Below are 18,324 nucleotides of genomic sequence, written 5' to 3' on the forward strand. Positions count from 1 at the left end.
TTTTTTTTTCAACGTTTATTTATTTTTGGGACAGAGAGAGACAGAGCATGAACGGGGGAGGGGCAGAGAGAGAGGGAGACACAGAATTGGAAACAGGCTCCAGGCTCCGAGCCATCCGCCCAGAGCCTGACGCGGGGCTCGAACTCACGGACCGCGAGATCATGACCTGGTTGAAGTCGGACGCTTAACCGACTGCGCCACCCAGGGCGCCCCTGGTACTTTTTTTTTTTTTAAGTTTATTTATTTAAGAGAGAGAGAAGGAGACAGAGACAGAGGAAGAGAGAATCCCAAGTAGGTTCCACCCTCAGCACAGAGCTCGACACAGGGCTTGAACTCAAGAATCGTGAGATCATTACCTGAGCTGAAATCAAGAGTTGGACACTTAACCGACTGAGTCACCCAGGCATACCTGGGATATTTACTTTTTGTTACTGAAAGAAAAGTAAATGTGAATTTTTTCTTGTCTCCAAGGTTTTTCTGTCAGTGGTTAATAATGTCTCCAAACTCTCAGACATTTTTGAAGCTCTCGTTTGTGGTGAGAAGGATCATTTTATATAATATGCAAAAGAATCTTCTCTTTTTTTTCCGTTTGCATGCTTAATTTTCCATGAAAATGTTAATCATCAAAGTGAAACACATTTTACAAATACACAAGATAGAAATTGGGGAGTTAGTGGTTTTTTAAAAAATGTTTGTTTATTTTTGAGAGAGAGACGGACAGAGCATGAGCAGGGGAGGGCAGAGAGAGGGAGACACAGAATCTGAAGCAGGCTCCAGGATCCAAGCTGTTGGCACAGAGCCTGATGTGCGGCTCGAACTCACAGACCTCGAGATCATGACCTGAGCCAAAGTCAGATACTCAACAGACTGAGCCACCCAGGCGCCCCCAGGAGATTGTGTTTTGATGAGTAATGTTTAGTGAACTTTAAATCACTGTTCCCAGATCAGAAACAGAGTCCTTTAGAGCTGACGAAGTGGTTTAAATTATTGTATAAACTATGAATTCCAGAACAAGTGTCATTGTCCCTGGGCTTGGTGGCTCTTTTGCAGATGTGGATGAATGCCAGCCAAGCCAATGTCACCCCGATGCCTTCTGCTACAACACTCCCGGTTCCTTCACATGTCAGTGCAAACCCGGCTATCGCGGAGACGGCTTCCATTGTGTGCCTGGAGGTAAGGTGTCAGAGATGTTTGGAGTTGGTAAGCCATTGCCACATTTGTGAATCCTGAGTCCCTGAACCTGGGAGAGGAGGTGAGGTGGGGAAGTTGCAGTCTCTATGGAGGGTCCTCAGAGTTGTTAAGGTGGGATATCAGAGCACAGCTGTAGTGGACGGGCATGCAGATTGTGCACTGCACAACTCCAGAGGATGCCACATAGACCGTAACTGTACTGGCAACCTGAAGTCTGTCATCCTTGTAACTTGAGCAAGCAGTTCAGGTAAGAACTGCTCTAGATTAGGGTTCCCCAGAGAAACAGAACTAATAGAGTGTGTGTGTGTGTGTGTGTGTGTGTGTGTGTGTGTGTGTCTGTCTGCCTGTCTGTTTGTTTATAAAGGAATGTATTATAAGGGAGGTTCTTATGATTATAAAGACTTGCAAGTCCCAAGATTTACAGTTAGCAAACTGGAGACCCAGGACAGCTAATGTTTCCATTTGACACTGAAGGCAGAGAAAAGCCAGTGTCCCAGTTCATAGTCATTAGGAAGGAAGGATTCTCTCTTACTCAGGGAAGGGCCAGCCTTTTTGTTCTATCCTAGCCTTCCACTGTTTGGCTGAGGCCATCTGCTTTACTCAGTCTGTGAAGGTAAAATCTCATCCAAAACATCCTCACAGAAGCACCTAGAATGTTTGAGCAAATATCTGGCACCCACGTATCTGGCATATCCCCACCCTGTGGCCCAGTCAAGTTCACACGTAAAAGTGACCCATCCCAGCTTCCTAGGAGTCATGGGGAATAGAGCTAGGGTGGAGGTGGGGAGCACGCGTGAAGGGCCACCACTGGGGAAGGGTGGAGGCCACGGACTGTACAGAATTGTCCGTATTACCACCTATACCTGGACTGTGCACCTGCTGAAGTTACCTGCTAACCCAAGGCTTGGGTGGCATCTCATTAGACCATAAGAATAATGATAGTCCTGGGTCTGGATCTGGACTCAATTCTGGGAACGTGGGAGGCACGCAACAGATGCTGTCGCGTGAATACGTGTAATTGGCTGCTGTTTGTTAGAACCTGCTCTGTGCTAGAAGCTTCCCCTGTACTCTTTCATGTAATGTTCACCATTGTCCTTTTGGAGCAAACACTATTACGATCCCCATTGGCAGAGAATGCCGATGCTTACCAAGATAAAGGCGTAATCAAGGTCCCACCAGTAGTAAGTGCTAGAACTGAGACTCAAACCCAGGTCTGTCTGATGGGCTTAAGCCTGGATTCAGTCCTCTAAACCACATGGTATTCCGTCATGAGATTAAGAATGTATTTGACACAGTAGACTGGAGTCACGTAGTTACTTATTTTTAATGACTGCTACTGTTTGTAGCCAGATATAGTCATGCCACTGTCAATATGTTATATATATAAATACACAAATATATAATGTTTCAACAAAATACCCATTTCACCACCTTTAAAAAATATATATATTTTTGAGAGCGGGAGTGGGGGAGGGGCAGAGAGAGAGGGAGAGAGAGAGTCCCAATTAAGCTCTGCGCTGCTCGAACCACAAGACCACGACCTGAGCTGAAGTCAAGAGCCAGAAGCTCAATCTGCTGAGCCACCCGGAGCCCCCATTTCACCACCTTTTTAAGCAATTAATAGCGATTTCGATGTCTGTCTCCTTCACTAGCCTGTGAGTGTAGGATGCGTATGCCTTTTATTTTTATGTCCAGCGGTATCCCGTGGAGCATGTGGCCCATGATGGTGCTCACAGATTTATAACTGTTGAAGAACCAAGTGAATGTACCAATTTCCACTCCTATCAGCAGTATATAAAAGTATTTATTTATCCCCGCTCTCAACAGGACTAGGTGTTTTCCAGTTTTTAGGATAGTTGTCCAACTAAAAGTGGAAAAATCATAGATTAAGTTAAAATTTGGGTATATAGTACGTATTTCTGATCTACATTGTTCCCTTCTGATTAGAACAAGTATCGCCATACTGCTACTTACACGCCAAATCTGGCCCACCTCTTGTTTTTATAAATAAAGTTTTATTGGAACACAGCCATGCTTGTTAGTTTATGTATAGTCTGTGGCTTCTTTAATCTTACAAAGGCTGAGTTCAGTAGTTGTGACAGAGATTATAAGGCATGCAAAGCCTGAAATATTTACTACCTGGCCCTTGAGAGAAAATGTTTGCCAACCCCAGCCAGAATGAACCGAGGCAGGGCCAACTTTTTGTTCCTGAAATTGTGGGTAAAAACTCTTAGTGCTGCCCATAGATTCTGACAGGCAGATTACATAGAGAAGAGTTCGTGATGATCTTAGTCAAGACTCTCCAGCAACTACTAAAAATCACTGACATCCTGTTATTTCCTTAAGCTTGCTTCATATCACCAGTTCAAAAAGAAGCAGATGTCTTCATCTCTTGGTTTTGTTTTTTGTTTTTAACCTCACTCCTTGCTCCCTCTTTAAGGCTCTGTTAAGTAAACAGAAACAAATTCATCCCTGCAGGCTGGGATATGAAGCTGGGACAAAGATAAAACCAGTGAGCACAGTCTGCTAGGATTGTTTATGTATTCAATCCTGTTCTCCTAAGAAATTCAACATCTAGTTAAATAGTCAAGAGAGAATGTGCGCTAGAAATACATACCAATGTTCACCGAGTATTGCTTGTAACAGAAAAGAAATCTAAATGACTGTTGGTAGGAGGAATGGACCAATGGAGTTTTGGAACAATTCATACAATGAAATAATATGCAGCAATTAAAATGAGTAAAATGTGGGGCGCCTGGGTGGCGCAGTCAGTTAAGCGTCCGACTTCAGCCAGGTCACGATCTCGCGGTCCGTGAGTTCGAGCCCCGCGTCGGGCTCTGGGCTGATGGCTCAGAGCCTGGAGCCTGTTTCTGATTCTGTGTCTCCCTCTCTCTCTGCCCCTACCCCGTTCATGCTCTGTCTCTCTCTGTCCCAAAAAAATAAATAAACGTTAAAAAAAAAAAATTTTAAATGAGTAAAATGTTAAAAACATAAACAATGTAAGAATGTTAAAAAGTTTGGGGCGCCTGGGTGGCTCAGTCAGTTGAACATCCAACTCTTGGTTTTGTCTCAGGTCATGATCCCACTATTCGTGAGCTCGAGCCCCGCGTGGGGCTCTGTGCTGACAGTGCGGAGCCTGCTTCAGATTCTGTCTCTCCCTTTTTCTCTGCCCCTCCCCTGCTCACACTGTCTCTGTCTCTCTCAAAAATAAATAAATCAACTTAAAAAATATATCACGCTAGGGGCGCCTGGGTGGCGCAGTCGGTTAAGCGTCCGACTTCAGCCAGGTCACGATCTCGCGGTCTGCGAGTTCGAGCCCCGCGTCAGGCTCTGGGCTGATGGCTCAGAGCCTGGAGCCTGTTTCCGATTCTGTGTCTCCCTCTCTCTCTGCCCCTCCCCCGTTCATGCTCTGTCTCTCTCTGTCCCAAAAATAAATAAACGTTGAAAAAAAAAATTAAAAAAATATATATAACGCCGTATGAAAATAAACCTATGTGTGTATACATATGTAGGAAATCTACAAAATGCATACAGAGGAATGAAAAACGAAAACTGAGAGCACGGGGTTACCTGCATGTAGGAGAGAGGCAGTTGGGATTGTGGAGGTTACACAAGAGCAGACTTTGTATTTTTCAGCTGGAATATGAACACTGAGGTTTTCATCGTATATTTCTAAATTATGGCTGACTAAAATACTTTCTGAAATATTAGCAGGGAGAAAACTAATGTCATCTGGACGCCTATTGCCAAACACAATGAAGTGCAGGGCGTCGGACAGTCCACACTTAATTTGGTACCTACTGTATACAGAAGGGACTAGCTGAAAAAATTAAACTGGCTTCGAGGGTGAGTCAGTTGAGGCAACAGCTTCTGCATTGTCAACTGGTGACAGGCAAGACCAGAAATTCTGATTTGTTTCCCCCAAGCTTCTGCACTCTTGCTCACAACCTGTGTATGTTCCATGGATCGCTAGCGCCATTTGCTTTTAAATGAAATGGAATCGAAAACAAGAATCAAGAAGATATCAGAGTATACAGAGTATATATAGTAGGAAAAAGTACTGTTTCATGAAATGATGCTTATATCTGCACGGATGAGTATGTGTGTGTGAGTATACATGTGTATATCGAGTTGCTGAGCAGAATGTATTCCTGTGGGTCATGGCCAGAAAGTTTGAAAGCCACCATGGTCCCGTTGACTCTTGAACAACACGGGGGTTAGGGGCACTGACTCTCCCACGCAGTTGAAAATCCACATATAACTTTTGACTGCCCCAAAACTTAACTACTAAGAGCCTACTGTTGACCGATAACATAAACAGTCAATTAACACATAGTCTGTATGTGGTAGGTATTAAATACTGTATTCTAACAATGCAGTAAGAGAGAAGAAAGAAAATTTCATGAAGAAAGTCATAAGGAAGAGAAAATACATTTACAGTTCTGTTCGGTAAAAAAAAATTCACAGTTCAGACCCGTATTGTTGAAGAGTCCTTTGTAGTTATCTATTGTGATGTAACAAATGATCTTCAAGGTCGACAGCTTAAAACATTACGTCTTTATTATCTCACAGTTTCTGTGGGTCAGGAATTCAGGAGCCGCTTAGCTGGGTGGTTTTGGTTCAGGGTCTCTCATGAGGTCGTTGTCTGGGGATTAGATGAGGTTGTGGTCTTTGAAGGTCATCTGAGGCTGAAGGATCCCTGTGGTTGCTGACAGGCCTCTGTTCCTCATGCATTGTTGTACTGAGGACTTCACATCCTCACAGCCTGGGTCTCTTCATAGGGCGCCTCAGTGACTTCAACACCTAGTAGCAGCTGGCTCCCTCCAGACCAAGTAATGAGAGAGAGAACACCCAAGCTGGAAGCCATGGTCTTCTGTAACCTCATCTTGGAAGGGACACACTGTCCCTTCTGGTGATACTGTTAGTCACAGGCCAGCCCCCTAACAGTGTTGAAAGGGAATTGCCTAAATGTGAAACTACCAGGAGGTGGGAGATGGGGGCCATCTTGGAGGCGGGCTACCAGAGCCAATGACCTTGCCTGAGGACTGTCTGGAGGAATGTAATTGGCTAGATTTTTGGAAAGTAGGAGACCGGATTCTTAGCGGATCAAGAGATATATAATACAAAGTCCTGGGCTAGAGTTGCAAAGCTTGATCCTTAAGGGCAAATGCCAAGCCTATGGATGTTTGATCACATCTCTTCACGTGTGGCGCCCATCACACTTACCAGCATCTCGCACCTAGAGACACATCACACAACTGTAGACACAAAGGCAATTTGAGAGTTCAGAAAGCAGGGCTGCAAGAGAAGATGAAAACATCGAGGAGATAATACAGTTTAAGAGAAAGAAAGCTGACGAACAACTTAATGTACACTTTTTATTTTTTATATGTCTTGTTGTTTGTGTTTCAGTGTGCACTTCACTTCAATCAAACCCTATGATAGAAAACTTGCATTTCCCAGTCAGAGCTAGAAGCAGCTCTAGAATTCTATAATTCATCTCCTTTGTTTTATAAACAAAGAACATGAGGACTGAGTAATTTCTTGGTTTACAAAAAAGTTCCTTGAACTTTTTATATAAAAGAATTTTCTATAGCAATTTTTCTCAAAATTGAGTAAAACCCTTTTTATTTATTTATTTTTAACGTTTATTTATTTTTGAGACAGAGAGGGACAGAGCATGAACGGGGGAGGGGCAGAGAGAGAGGGAGACAGAATCCGAAGCAGGTTCCAGGCTCTGAGCTGTCAGCACAGAGCCCAACGCAGGGCTCGAACTCACAGACCGCGAGATCGTGACCTGAGCTGAAGTCGGACGCTTAACCGACTGAGCCACCCAGGCGCCCCGAGTAAAACCCTTTTTAAAAGAAATTCTTTTTTTTAGGTTTATTTATTTAGTTAGAGAGAGAGAGAGAGAGAGCATGCAAGTGGGGGAGGGGCAGAGAGAGAGAGAGAGAGAGAGAGAGAGAGAGAATCCCAAGCAGGATCTGCACCATCTGCACAGAGGTCAATGCGGGGCTCGAACGTACAAACCATGAGATCATGACCTGAGCCGAAATCAAGAGTCAGATGCTCAACCAACTGAGCTACCCAGGCGCCCCAAAAGAAAGACATTCTTATAGTCTCTGGTGTTGGGTTAGATTATTTTTATTATAAATAAGTCTCCGTGTGTGGAAGAGCCCCCAGGAGCAGCCAGCCCCTCTTGGGGGCAGATGGGGCTGGAAGAGGCTAAAAAAACGGCGCCTCCCCAAATGAGTTCCTCAGCCCCATGGAGTATATCAGAGGCTGCAATAGTTATCTATGTGAATTAGCACAGAGAAAGAAATGTAATCAGGCGAGAGAATGAAATGTAAGTCAAGAAAGTTAAAAAGGTATTTTTTTTCTTATTTCTCCTTCTCTTTCATTTTTCTCTCATTTTCTTTGTCCCCAACCTTGAGAAAGTCACCCCAGACTTCCTGCTTTTCCCTGGATAAATAGCAGGTCTTGACTGCTTCCTCCCCCGCGCAGATCAGACTAGATGAGTGAAAGGAATCTTGCCTGAGTGGTCATTTTATCAGCCAGAAACAGGGCCAGGAAATGTATCATTATTACCCCGTCCTCACCCTGCCCACAGTGGAAAATTCTCCATGGGGGGCTGGGGCCCCTGGAGCAGCTCCCACTGCCTGGTGGCCAGGCTGAGAAGCCATCCCAAGAAATCCAGTGACATCACAGCTTTCCATAAACATACTTGAAATTCCATCTCCTGAGTCACAACTGGGGTTTTCCCCTCCTTTGTATGAGTTCAGGATACAGCACTTAAAAGTTCCACTGTAAAAGTTGCCGATCGCTTGAGATGTTGTACGTTGGTCAAACACCACGTCCGTGCAGAACCGTCAGCCTCGTAGAATGGAGCTGCCTCTGCTTCCTCAGATGTTTGCTTTGGTTGATTGCACGCAGAGCACCAGGTGTGGTTTCAAGTTGGAAGGGCAACATCAAACACAGATGGTGATGGAAGGAAGAGGAGTCTGTGGGCCACAGATGATTTCATGAGCGTATTAAGCTCACTTGTGTATGTCACTGTTGATGCAACCCACCCATTGTGTACGTGCACTGGCCTTGTGGGTACAGAGGGGCAGGGGGCTAGGCTAGGAATCCAAAGACCCACGGTGTAGCTTGAGCTGAGCTGCTTACTCGTGCTGTGATCAGGGAGCCCTTCACCAGTCTGAGCCTTGGGTCTCATTTGGTGGAAAAAAATACAGTTAGTTGCGTGTTGCATAGGATCCTAGTAGAGAGTTAAATGAAACACGTGTAAACGGAGACTCCTTGTACGGGAACTCTAAAACCCTGTGCGCACGGGAGGTATTGAGGAAGTGAATAAGTTCTATGTCCAAGAGTGAACAGGACCCAACATTTTATTCCCAACCGCATGGCTTAGTTGCATCTTTGTTTGGCTCTTCCTACATCATTTTTGTTTTCTTAATATTAGCCCCTAGGGCTAAAAGGGAAAGCAGTACCCACTTTTCCCTTGCCAGGTTTAACACACACTTTCCAGGCACCTTCACTGCTTCCGATCAAGGGAAGAACCACATGAGGCAGGCTAACATGAGACCTGGCAACATAGACAAAGGTACTTTAAACGTTTATTGGCAGGATGCGTGCTGAATGTCACCGCGAAGGCCATGTATAGACATGGTCACAAATGAACATTTGAGGGGCACCTGGGTGGCTCAGTCAGTTAAGCTTCTGACTCTTGATTTTGGCCCAGGTCATGAGCTCTCGGTTCCTGAGATTGAGCCCCAGTGCAGAGCCTGCTTGGGATTCTCTCTTCCTCTCTCTCTGACCCTCCTCGCTCATGCTCTCGCTCTCTCTCAAAAATAAATAAACATTAAAAAAAAAACCCAGCACTTTGGAGGCACCCGGGTGGCTCAGTCAGTTGAGTGTTTGACTTCGGCTCAAGTCACGATCTCACGGTTTGTGGGTTCGAGCCCTGCGTCGGGCTCTGTGCAGACAGCTTACTCAGAGTGTGGAGCCTGCTTCGGATTCTGTGTCTTCCTCTCTGTCTGCCCCTCACCCGCTCATGCTCTGTCTCTGTCTCTCAAAAATAAATAAATGTAAAAAAATTAAAAATAAATATACATTTTAAAAAAACAGCACTTTGGGGGCGCCTGGACTCTTGATTTCAGCTCAGGTCATGATCCCAGGGCTGTGGGATTGAGCCCCGCATCCAGCTCTGTGCTGAGTGTGGAGCCTGCTTAAGATTCTTTCTCCCTCTCACTCTGCCTTTTGCTCTCATTCTCTCTCTCTCTCTCTCTTTAAAAACAAAAACAAACCAAAACAGCACCTTGGTACCCCTTTGCCCTTGAGACCCATGGAGGAGATGTCTTCTGTGGATCTGGCCTGTCCTGGGCTCTTCTGTCAGGACAGAGTGTAACAGTGTGTTTTCTTGTCCCCTCACCTCTGGACCATGAGCCCCTTGAGCTCTTCCCTTGTCAGGTGCTTCCTGAGTGGAGATGAGGGATGATGCAGTAGAATCCGCTTGGGGAGACAAACGAGGAACAGAGTCAGTGTCATTGTTAGTGTGACACAGCTCCAGGGCAGGTGAGCCCAGGCCCCCCCGGGAGCTATGGAGGCACACAGGACCCAGCCCTGGAGGGCCTGGTGAGGCTTCCTGGGGGAAGTAACTGGGAGGAAGGGAAAGCAGGGTCAAGGAGGAAGTGTCCCACCACGCACAGCACATGGAAAGGCCTGGAAAACAGAGGCAGCCGACATAGTTGGGTTTGGCCGTAGGGTGGCTGTCAGCAGTCAGCGTTGCTGGTGGCTGGGCATCGCTCGTGTGGTGGAGACTGTAGGGCTGAGGGCGGTGCTGGCCTGGCCCTTGTGGTGGCCGGACTCCAGCTGCTTCGGAACGAGCTAGAACTCTGTGTATTGGGAAGTTGTTGATTCCAGGCCATAGCTTCTTATCGGCGATTCCCAAAGATCTAGAAGTATTTCCCTACGTGGGGATCTGAGTTGCAGGGCTAAAAGGCCATGTTTCATGCCAAACACGAGCTCATCATTAAAATGAAACACAGTTGTTGGAAAATGTGCCCTGTGGTGTTTGGTCTCCCCACATCTTTGACCTCGACTCAACGTGGATAATCAAGCAGCTTGACATGATAAAAAGGACAAGTTTCAGAGAAGCAAAGTTTCCCAAAGCAAATTTCAGCAATGTCCATCCAGTGATGAATGGACAAGCCAATGTGGCGTAACCACCCTGTGGAATAGTATTCAGCCATCGAAAAGGATGGCATACTGACAGATGCTACAGGGTGAATGAGCCCCGAAGACATTGTGGCGAGGGAGAGCAGCCAGACACAACAGGCCACGTGTGATATGATCCCAGTTATAGGACGTGTCCAGGAGAGGCCATCCATGGAGACAGAAGGCAGGTTGCTGGCTGCCGGGGGCGGGGAGGAGGGGGAAACAGAGAGCAGTGCTCTGCTTCTAGGTGTACGGTTTCCTATGGAGCTGAGGACAGTGGATCAGAATTCGGTAGAGGTGGCGGTTGCCTCTCACCGTGACTACACGAAATGCCACGGAATCGCTCACTTTGAAATAATTTTATGGCGTGTTCGTTCTGCCTCAGTTGTTACAAACTGAAACCAAAAAGTGCTTAGCAGACAAAAGAAAACGCAAACGTAATCTTGACTGTCAAATCCCTCAACCAGGATGATAGTTTACGTTTTAGAAAACGAACAAAACAAAACCCAGTGATGAGCGGGCAGCCTCCGGGGGCCCGAGTCCAGCGTGGGTGTCCCGCAGCCACGGCTGGTGAGCACCGACCGATCACACAGCTGACCGTCTCCCTCCGTTTGTCTCTGTCGTAGAAATGGAGAAAACGCGGTGCCAGCTGGAGCGAGAACACATCCTCGGGGCGGCGGGGGCAGCGGACCCACCACGGCCAGGTCTGTTCGTCCCCGAGTGTGACGAGCATGGGCACTACGTGCCCACCCAGTGCCACGGCAGCACCGGCTACTGCTGGTGCGTGGATCGCGACGGCCGTGAGCTGGAGGGCACCAGGACCAGGCCCGGGATGAGGCCCCCCTGTAAGTCCGAGGGCAGCGCCGTGCTGGGCTTGTGTCTGAGAAGGGCCTGGGGGACCGTGAGCGTCACCGGGGGCCCAGTGCCCGTGAGCGTCACTGGGGGCCTTGCCCAGGACGCAGGTGGCACTCTGTGTCTGCCCTCTGCACCCCTCTTCTCCGTCTCCCTCGCATGAACCCCACTCCCTCCGTCTCTCCGTCCTTCCTCCCTCCCTCCTCATACCCCTTCTCCTCCTTTCCTGTGCAGACCTGTTCTGTACAGATGCCAGCGGGACTGGCCGCAGTGATTCTCGGTTGGTAGCAGAGGGTGCGTGTGCTGTGGGTCCCCCGGGGCACAGTCCCTGCAGTGGTGGCCTGGCCTTCCAGTGTCTGTGGTGTTGGGACATTGAAGGCCTGGGAGAGGCCGACCGAAGCCCTTCCCTGGGAGGCGCTGGGCGGGGAGTAGGGGCCTGTGTGCGGCCCAGCGGGGCTGTGCGGCTCGGGACCCAAATGGCCTCAGTCTCGGCTTCCTCAGCCTCCACCCAGCAGAGGAGCAGAACAGTCTCTTGGATGGATCCCGGCTCTAAAATCCTGCCTCTGTCTCAAACGTAGGAAATGGTAGCTGTCACAAGTTACCAAAATCAGATGCAGTCAGTCCTTGAATCTCCATTCTCCATACAGCTAATAATCAGGGATTGACCCCCTACCAGATATTTTCCGGAAGCTGCTAAGAGGCTGCTAAGTGAGCAGGAAGTGGTCATTAATCCATCTGGCCAACGTTCACTGAGCTTCAGATGCTGGGATCAGTGCTGGGGGTCCAGAAGGGGGAGTCACAGTATGGCACCCAGAAGGTCAGAGGACAGGTGAACAGGTGCAGGGCAGGGAGAGGAGCTCTGTGAGAGAGGAGAGGGCCGGGAGACCCAGAGGAAGGTGTCCCTGGCTTCTGTGGGCATGGGGGGCTAGTTGGGGAAGGCTTTCCAGAGCAGATGGTGTGAACCAAGTTATTGGGGGGGAGGGGCTGGGGTTGAGAGGCCAATTCCAGGCAGCAGGAGCAGGCTGCGAGCTCACAGACGTTGCAGGGGTGTCTGTCCTGTGGGAGGGGAGTCGAGGTGAGGATCTGAGATGCCCAGCAGAGGGGCCTGGGGTTGATCACGAGGGCAGCTAGGAGTCCAGGGAAGGTCTTGAGCAGGCACTGATGCCACCAGATGTAGGTTTTAGACAGATTGCTGGTTGGACCGTGGAAGCCGAGAGAAGAGTAAGAGGCCCCTGGGGGAGGGGAGGGGCAGTCCAAGTGCTGAAAACTAATCCAGGTGAGAAGCTTCGAGGGAACAGACCTCAGGGGCTGGCAGTGAGTTTGGAGAGGAGGGATGAACTCCAGAGAGAGTAAAGACGTCAACCAGATGGGTTTATGTCACTGACTGGGCACAAGGAGCAAGACGTGGAAATGGCCCCAGTGACGACCGGGTCCAGCCCTCTCTCTTCAGAGAGCAGGAGACAAAGACCAGGAAGAGCCATGACTCATCCACACAGCAAGGGAACGGAGGGCTGGGTGTGGGACCCAGGCTTCCTGACCCCCACTCTGTGCCCCTCACCCTTCTCGGGACACTCTGTCAGGGGAGTCGGGGCGTCGTGCTGGGCATCGGGGTCAGCATTTAGGAGGCGAGGCGGAACCTGGGGGCGAATTAGTCTCTGATCCTCGTTCTGTCCCTGAAAGCCCAGAAGGGGCGTGTTCCCGCACGGCAGTGGGTGTGACCCTCGCCCACCACGGGGACAGGGTGCGTGGGGCTGCTTCCCTGCTAGTCCCCCCAGCATTGGGAAGCTTAGTGCCTGCCACTGGGAAGTGAGCTCCCTGCGGGCAGGGCTTTCCAGGGGCTGTTTTGGTTCACTGCCGCGGCCCGTGCCCAAAGCAGGACGTGAATGGTCGCATTATTTCTATTTCTATTTCGGGGAAGTCCAGGCCATTTTTTTTCAAGTGACCTTTAATGGCAGACTCACGCCCCACCTCCTCTTCCTCACAAATGCCCTTTGACTGAGGTCTTTCTGCAACTTGTGCTTTTAGATACAAATGGGCATTGAGTAGCTGTGCGCCTGGTGCCATGAAGCTGGCATGACCCCCTGTGTGTGTGTTTGTGTGCACTCCTCCTGCACATAGGCCTTGCTCATTGATCTCTCCTGCCGCCTAGGTCTGAGTACAGTGGCCCCCCCGATTCACCACGGACCCTCTGTCCCCACTGCTGTGATCCCTCTGCCACCTGGGACCCACTTACTCTTTGCTCAGACCGGGAAGATAGAGCGCCTCCCCCTGGAAGGAAGCACCATGCAGAAGTCAGAAGCCAAGACGCTGCTTCATGCCCCGGTGAGTGCTGGCTTAGTGCACTTGGCGACAGCTTCTGCTTCAGCGACCCAGAAAAACAAGCAGGGTGTAGTTAGACCAGTACCGGGGCTTGACCCCTGGACGCAGGAGCCTCTTGATTCCACGTGACCGCAGGTGTCCGTCTCTAGACGGGGCCACTGTGTTCCCGAGCCGCCTGTGTAGCTGGGAGGGCAGGAGCAGAATCGGGAAGGCCATGGAGAGGCCATTGTGGTGTCTGACCCCTTGGGTGGGGCATCACACGAGTTGGCAGATCTGGTCTGTGTGCGTCTCCCAGGTCTGACCCTGCCCTTCCTGCTCAGTACAGTGGCTCGTGTTTGGCAGACCATCACCTCAGGATCCTCAAATCTGCCCCGAGGCGGTAACAGCTTCGGCTTAGAGCTTTTCAAAGCATCAAAGATGCATTCTGCGAGTTGGGGAATTTTTGTCCGTTAGGGGTTGGACGCTTCTGAAAAGCTGTTCTGTTTCATCTGTGATCCTGACCCCAAGAAACCAGACCTGAGACCTGGGGGCTTCCGGCGGGATTGGGTCAGTGTTGCCAGAGCAGTGGGGCGGGAAGCGGGGGCGGCCCTCAGGTTCCGTAAGGAGTGAAGACGCTTTTCAAATCCCCTTCTAATTAGCCTCAATTGGACTCGTGTTCTTCTCCTGCACAAAACCCTCTGAAGGGCTCTTCTTTCACACAGAATGAATCCAGTTCTTCCTTTGTCCTCTGGCCACCTCCTCCATCCCATTTCCTGCCACTATCCCCCCCACTCTCCAGCTTCAGCTCTCTGACCCTCTGGCTGGTCCTCAACACACCACACACATTCCCACCTCAGGACCTTTGCACCTGCCTGGAGTCCTGTCCCTCCCAGACCTTTCTGCAGTGCACTGCCTCGCCTCACTCAGATTTCTGTTGGCACATCACCTCTCTGAGAGGCCTGACCTGGCCACCCTGGCCACACTGCTCTCTGCCCCCTTATCCTGCTTTGTGTTCACCATAGCACTCAGTACTGCTCGATACATTATGTGTCAGTGTATATGTTCCATATCCGATGTATCTATTCCCACTAGGAACATAAGCATGCCAGACCAGAAACCATCCACCTGTTTCATGGAGGTATTTGTTTCACAGCAGTGTTAGAGCCAAAACAGTGCTTGGCACTCAGAACACAATTGCCGAACGAATAAGTGATCTTTGTATTGTCCTGTTGCCTCACTGACACACAAATCCCTTTGAGGGTGAGCATCATTCTCATTTTGTGTCCTCTCAAGCACACGCTCACGTAGCGGGAGTGGGCTGGGTTCCCTGTGAAAGTCATTGTCGCCCACGATGAAGGGAAGAGGTTAAATGTCAAGGGAGGCCGTGAAAAGCAGAAAATGGAGGTGGGGCCGGTGGAGGGGAGGGCACTGATAAAATAGGAGAGATACTCACTGTTCTTTTATTTTGTGTCTTGTGTATTGTTCCCATTTTTAAATTTTTAAAAAAAATCTTTATTTACTTTTGAGAGAGAGAGATAGAGTGTGAGCAGAGGAGAGGCAGAGACAGAGGGAGAGAAGCAGGCTCCAGGCTCCGAGCTGTCAGCACAGAGCCTGACACGGGGCTCAAACTCACAAAGTGCGAGATCATGACATGAGCCGAAGTTGGACGCTTAACCGACTGAGCTGCCCAGGCGCCCCTGTTTTTACTATTTCCAACCACTTCTCAATGATGGTGTGACTGTCACCACCATCCATCTCCAGAACTGTTTTCGTCATCCCAAACAGAAACTCGGTCCCCGTTAGATTATAACTCCCTCCTTCCCCAGCCCCTGGCAACCTCTAGTCTGCTTCCTGTCTCTATGGATTTGACTCCTCTGGGTGCCTCATATATTTGGAACCATCTGGTATTTATCCTTTTGGAAGGGGCTTACTTGACTTAGCATCATGGCCTCAAGGTTCATCCGTGCTGTAGCCCGTGCCAGACTTTTCCTTCCTTCTTAGGCTGGATAATATTTCGTTGTATAGATTTACCACATTTTGTTTACCTGTTCATCCTTCGATGGACATTTGGGAATATTGCTGCTGCGGGGATGTATGCACCAACGTATGTTCACGTCCTTGCTTTCACTTTTTTTAAGGATGAACGAGACCTGGAATTTCCTAATCACATGGTAATTCTGTGTATGTTTTCTTTGTATTTTGAGAAACTTGCCATACTGTTTTCCTTAGCTGCACCATTTTACATTCCCGTGAGCGTGGTACAAAGATCCCAATTTCTCTAAATCCTTGTTGATACTTATGATTTTTAATTATTAATGCTAGTCATCCTAATATGTATGAAGTGCTACCTCGTCGTGGTTTTGATTTGTGTTTCTCCAACAAGCGATATCTGCATCTTCTCACGCACTTATGGACCATCCGTGTATCTCCTTTGGAAAAATGTCTACTCATATCCTTTGCCTATTTTGTAATTGAGTCATTTGTTGTTACTGAGTTGTAGGAGTTCTTCATATATTTGCTTTGCCTCACTTTGCATTTCCATAGACATTTTAGAGTAAGCTTGTAAGATTCTACCAAAGGGAAAAATAAAGCCTACTGGGATTTTGATACAGATGGCATTGAATCTTTAACTCTATTTAGGGGAAATTGATATCTTAGCAATATTAAATGTTACATTCTATTCAACTAATTTATCTCTTCATTTATTTGGGTCTTCTTTAATTTCACTTTGTGATGTGTTATGGCGTTTAGTGTAGAATCGTGCACATGTAAAAATATTTGTTCTTAAATACTTTGTTTTGAATGTTATTTTAAACATTACTCTCTTAAATTTTTTATTTTGTGCTAGTATGTAGAAATAGCATTTTATATTGCCCTTGTACCTGCAACCTGGCTGGATTTAATTGATAGTTATACTAGTTCTATAGATTCCCTGGGGTTTTCTACAGAAACAATCAAGTTGTCTTAGAGTGGTTTTACCTCTTCCTTTCCAATATTTGTCTTTTTAAAAAATGATCTTTAGGTAGGCAAAGGTTGCTTAGATGATGTAGAAAAAGTATAAGAGAAGCAATCATGAATTGAACTTAATAAATACTTAAAACTTGTGCTTTGTTAAAAACACCATTAAGAAAAAAAAGAAAAGAAAAAAACCCAAAACAACAACAACAAAAAGAAACTGAAAAAAACTACATAATGAGTGGAAATACACACACACACACACACACACACACACACACACACACATATGACAGAAGTTTTTAGCTGAACTATATAAAGAACTTCTACAGCTCAGTAATAAACATTTTTAAATGGACTAAAGACTTGAAGACCTTTCATAAAATAAAGGTGTCTGGATGCCAGGAAGCACGCGGAAGATTCCCACCATCACTGGTCACTCAAATGCTAGTGAGTGGGCCACTCTTATGGCTGGTCTGCACTTCCAGGATAAAGTCATCATTGGCCTGGCCTTCGACTGTGTGGACAAGATGGTTTACTGGACCGACATCAGTGAGCCTTCCATTGGGAGAGCCAGTCTGCATGGCGGAGAGCCAACCACCATCATTCGGCAAGGTGGGCAAGCAAATACCATTCTTCTTTCTTGGTTTGGCTTCTGGAAGCCCAAAGGGTTCCTGGGAGAGAGCAGAGGAGTGGGTGTATGATTGCATACAGGATATGGTGATTTGAGGCTGACTGGGTCCTTGGCCTCAATGCCACCCTTTCCAGCCTTCTCTGGAAAGTCCTCCAAGGACTTATTGTTAAATCGTGAACACCTTAGCTGGGACTTGTGGCTGGCCTAAGATGAATAAAGTTAAAACAGGTAAGTGCCCACGCCTTTCTCTAAAAGCTTATGTACCCAGTTTTAATGAACAGTAAGGGCCAAACTCCACCATCCACTTTGGATATGCATTTCTCCTCTGCCTGTTGAGCCTAGACTTGATTCTCAGAATGCCTGCCCCATGGTATGTTCCACTGGGATTTCCCCAAAAGCAACAGGCAGGTGATCATAAAGTTGGGAGGGTTACAAGCATATTGGCAAATATCGTCCCTGATAGTTGTCTATTCCCAAGACCGTTTTCAAGTCAAAAGTTGTCACTTCAACCTGTGACATCGTGGTGGTGGTGGGGAGATGTCTTTTCTACCTTAGCTCCACTGGCACCTGTCCTGATTGCCTGTGTCAGAGGAGTGCAGCAAATCAGGCTGGGCTTCCATAGACATTCCTCAAATTTCAGTTGCATTACTGGTAATGAGGCGCACGACGCTTTGGCACAGCCTGCCCCTCAGCATTTAACCTCAACTCCTTAACTTACAGAGGTTGATTAAGGTCAAGAACTCTATGCGTTATTGCAATGCCTACATTCAACAAGTCATGACTATTTTATGTGGATATGTTTTCTCAAGATTAAAGACCATTACCGCCAAAATCCAAGGGTCTGTACAAATTCACCTTTACTGAAAAGGTCAAATGTTACATGTTGCTAAGTCAGTAACTCAGCAGCTGACTTGCAGGTATTTTCAATCGAAAGACATCGTGGGGGCGCTTGGGTGACTCAGTCGGTTGAACATCCAACTCTTGATTTTGGCTCAGGTCATGTTCCCAGGGTGGGGTCATGGGATTAAGCCCGGCATCAGGCTCTGTGCTGATCGTGAAGCCTGCTCGGAATTCTCTCTTTCTCTCCCTCTGCCCCTCTCCCCTGCTTGCGTTCTCTATCCCTAAAATAAAAAAGAAAGAAAGAAAGAAAGAAAGAAAGAAAGAAAGAAAGAAAGAAA

General features: G+C 47.8%; 1 protein-coding gene across 2 annotated transcripts in view; it reads left to right on the forward strand.

Moving 5' to 3' along the window:
- The window catches only part of NID1 (nidogen 1), an 85,637-nt gene that overhangs the window by 58,052 nt on the left and 9,261 nt on the right, over positions 1-18,324 (forward strand). The window contains exons 12-15 of one of the 2 annotated variants that reach the window (XM_040464919.1): positions 1,051-1,173; positions 11,034-11,252; positions 13,409-13,581; positions 17,001-17,127. In XM_040464919.1, coding sequence (XP_040320853.1) covers positions 1,051-1,173; positions 11,034-11,252; positions 13,409-13,581; positions 17,001-17,127 — 642 coding nt within the window. The remainder of the gene's footprint in view (positions 1-1,050; positions 1,174-11,033; positions 11,253-13,408; positions 13,582-17,000; positions 17,128-18,324) is intronic. The other variant, XM_040464920.1, reaches the window with a different exon arrangement.

The sequence above is a fragment of the Herpailurus yagouaroundi genome, unplaced genomic scaffold, assembly GCF_014898765.1.
Source record: "Herpailurus yagouaroundi ecotype Mexico unplaced genomic scaffold, PumYag 530, whole genome shotgun sequence".
NCBI classification, from domain to species: Eukaryota; Metazoa; Chordata; class Mammalia; order Carnivora; family Felidae; genus Herpailurus; species Herpailurus yagouaroundi.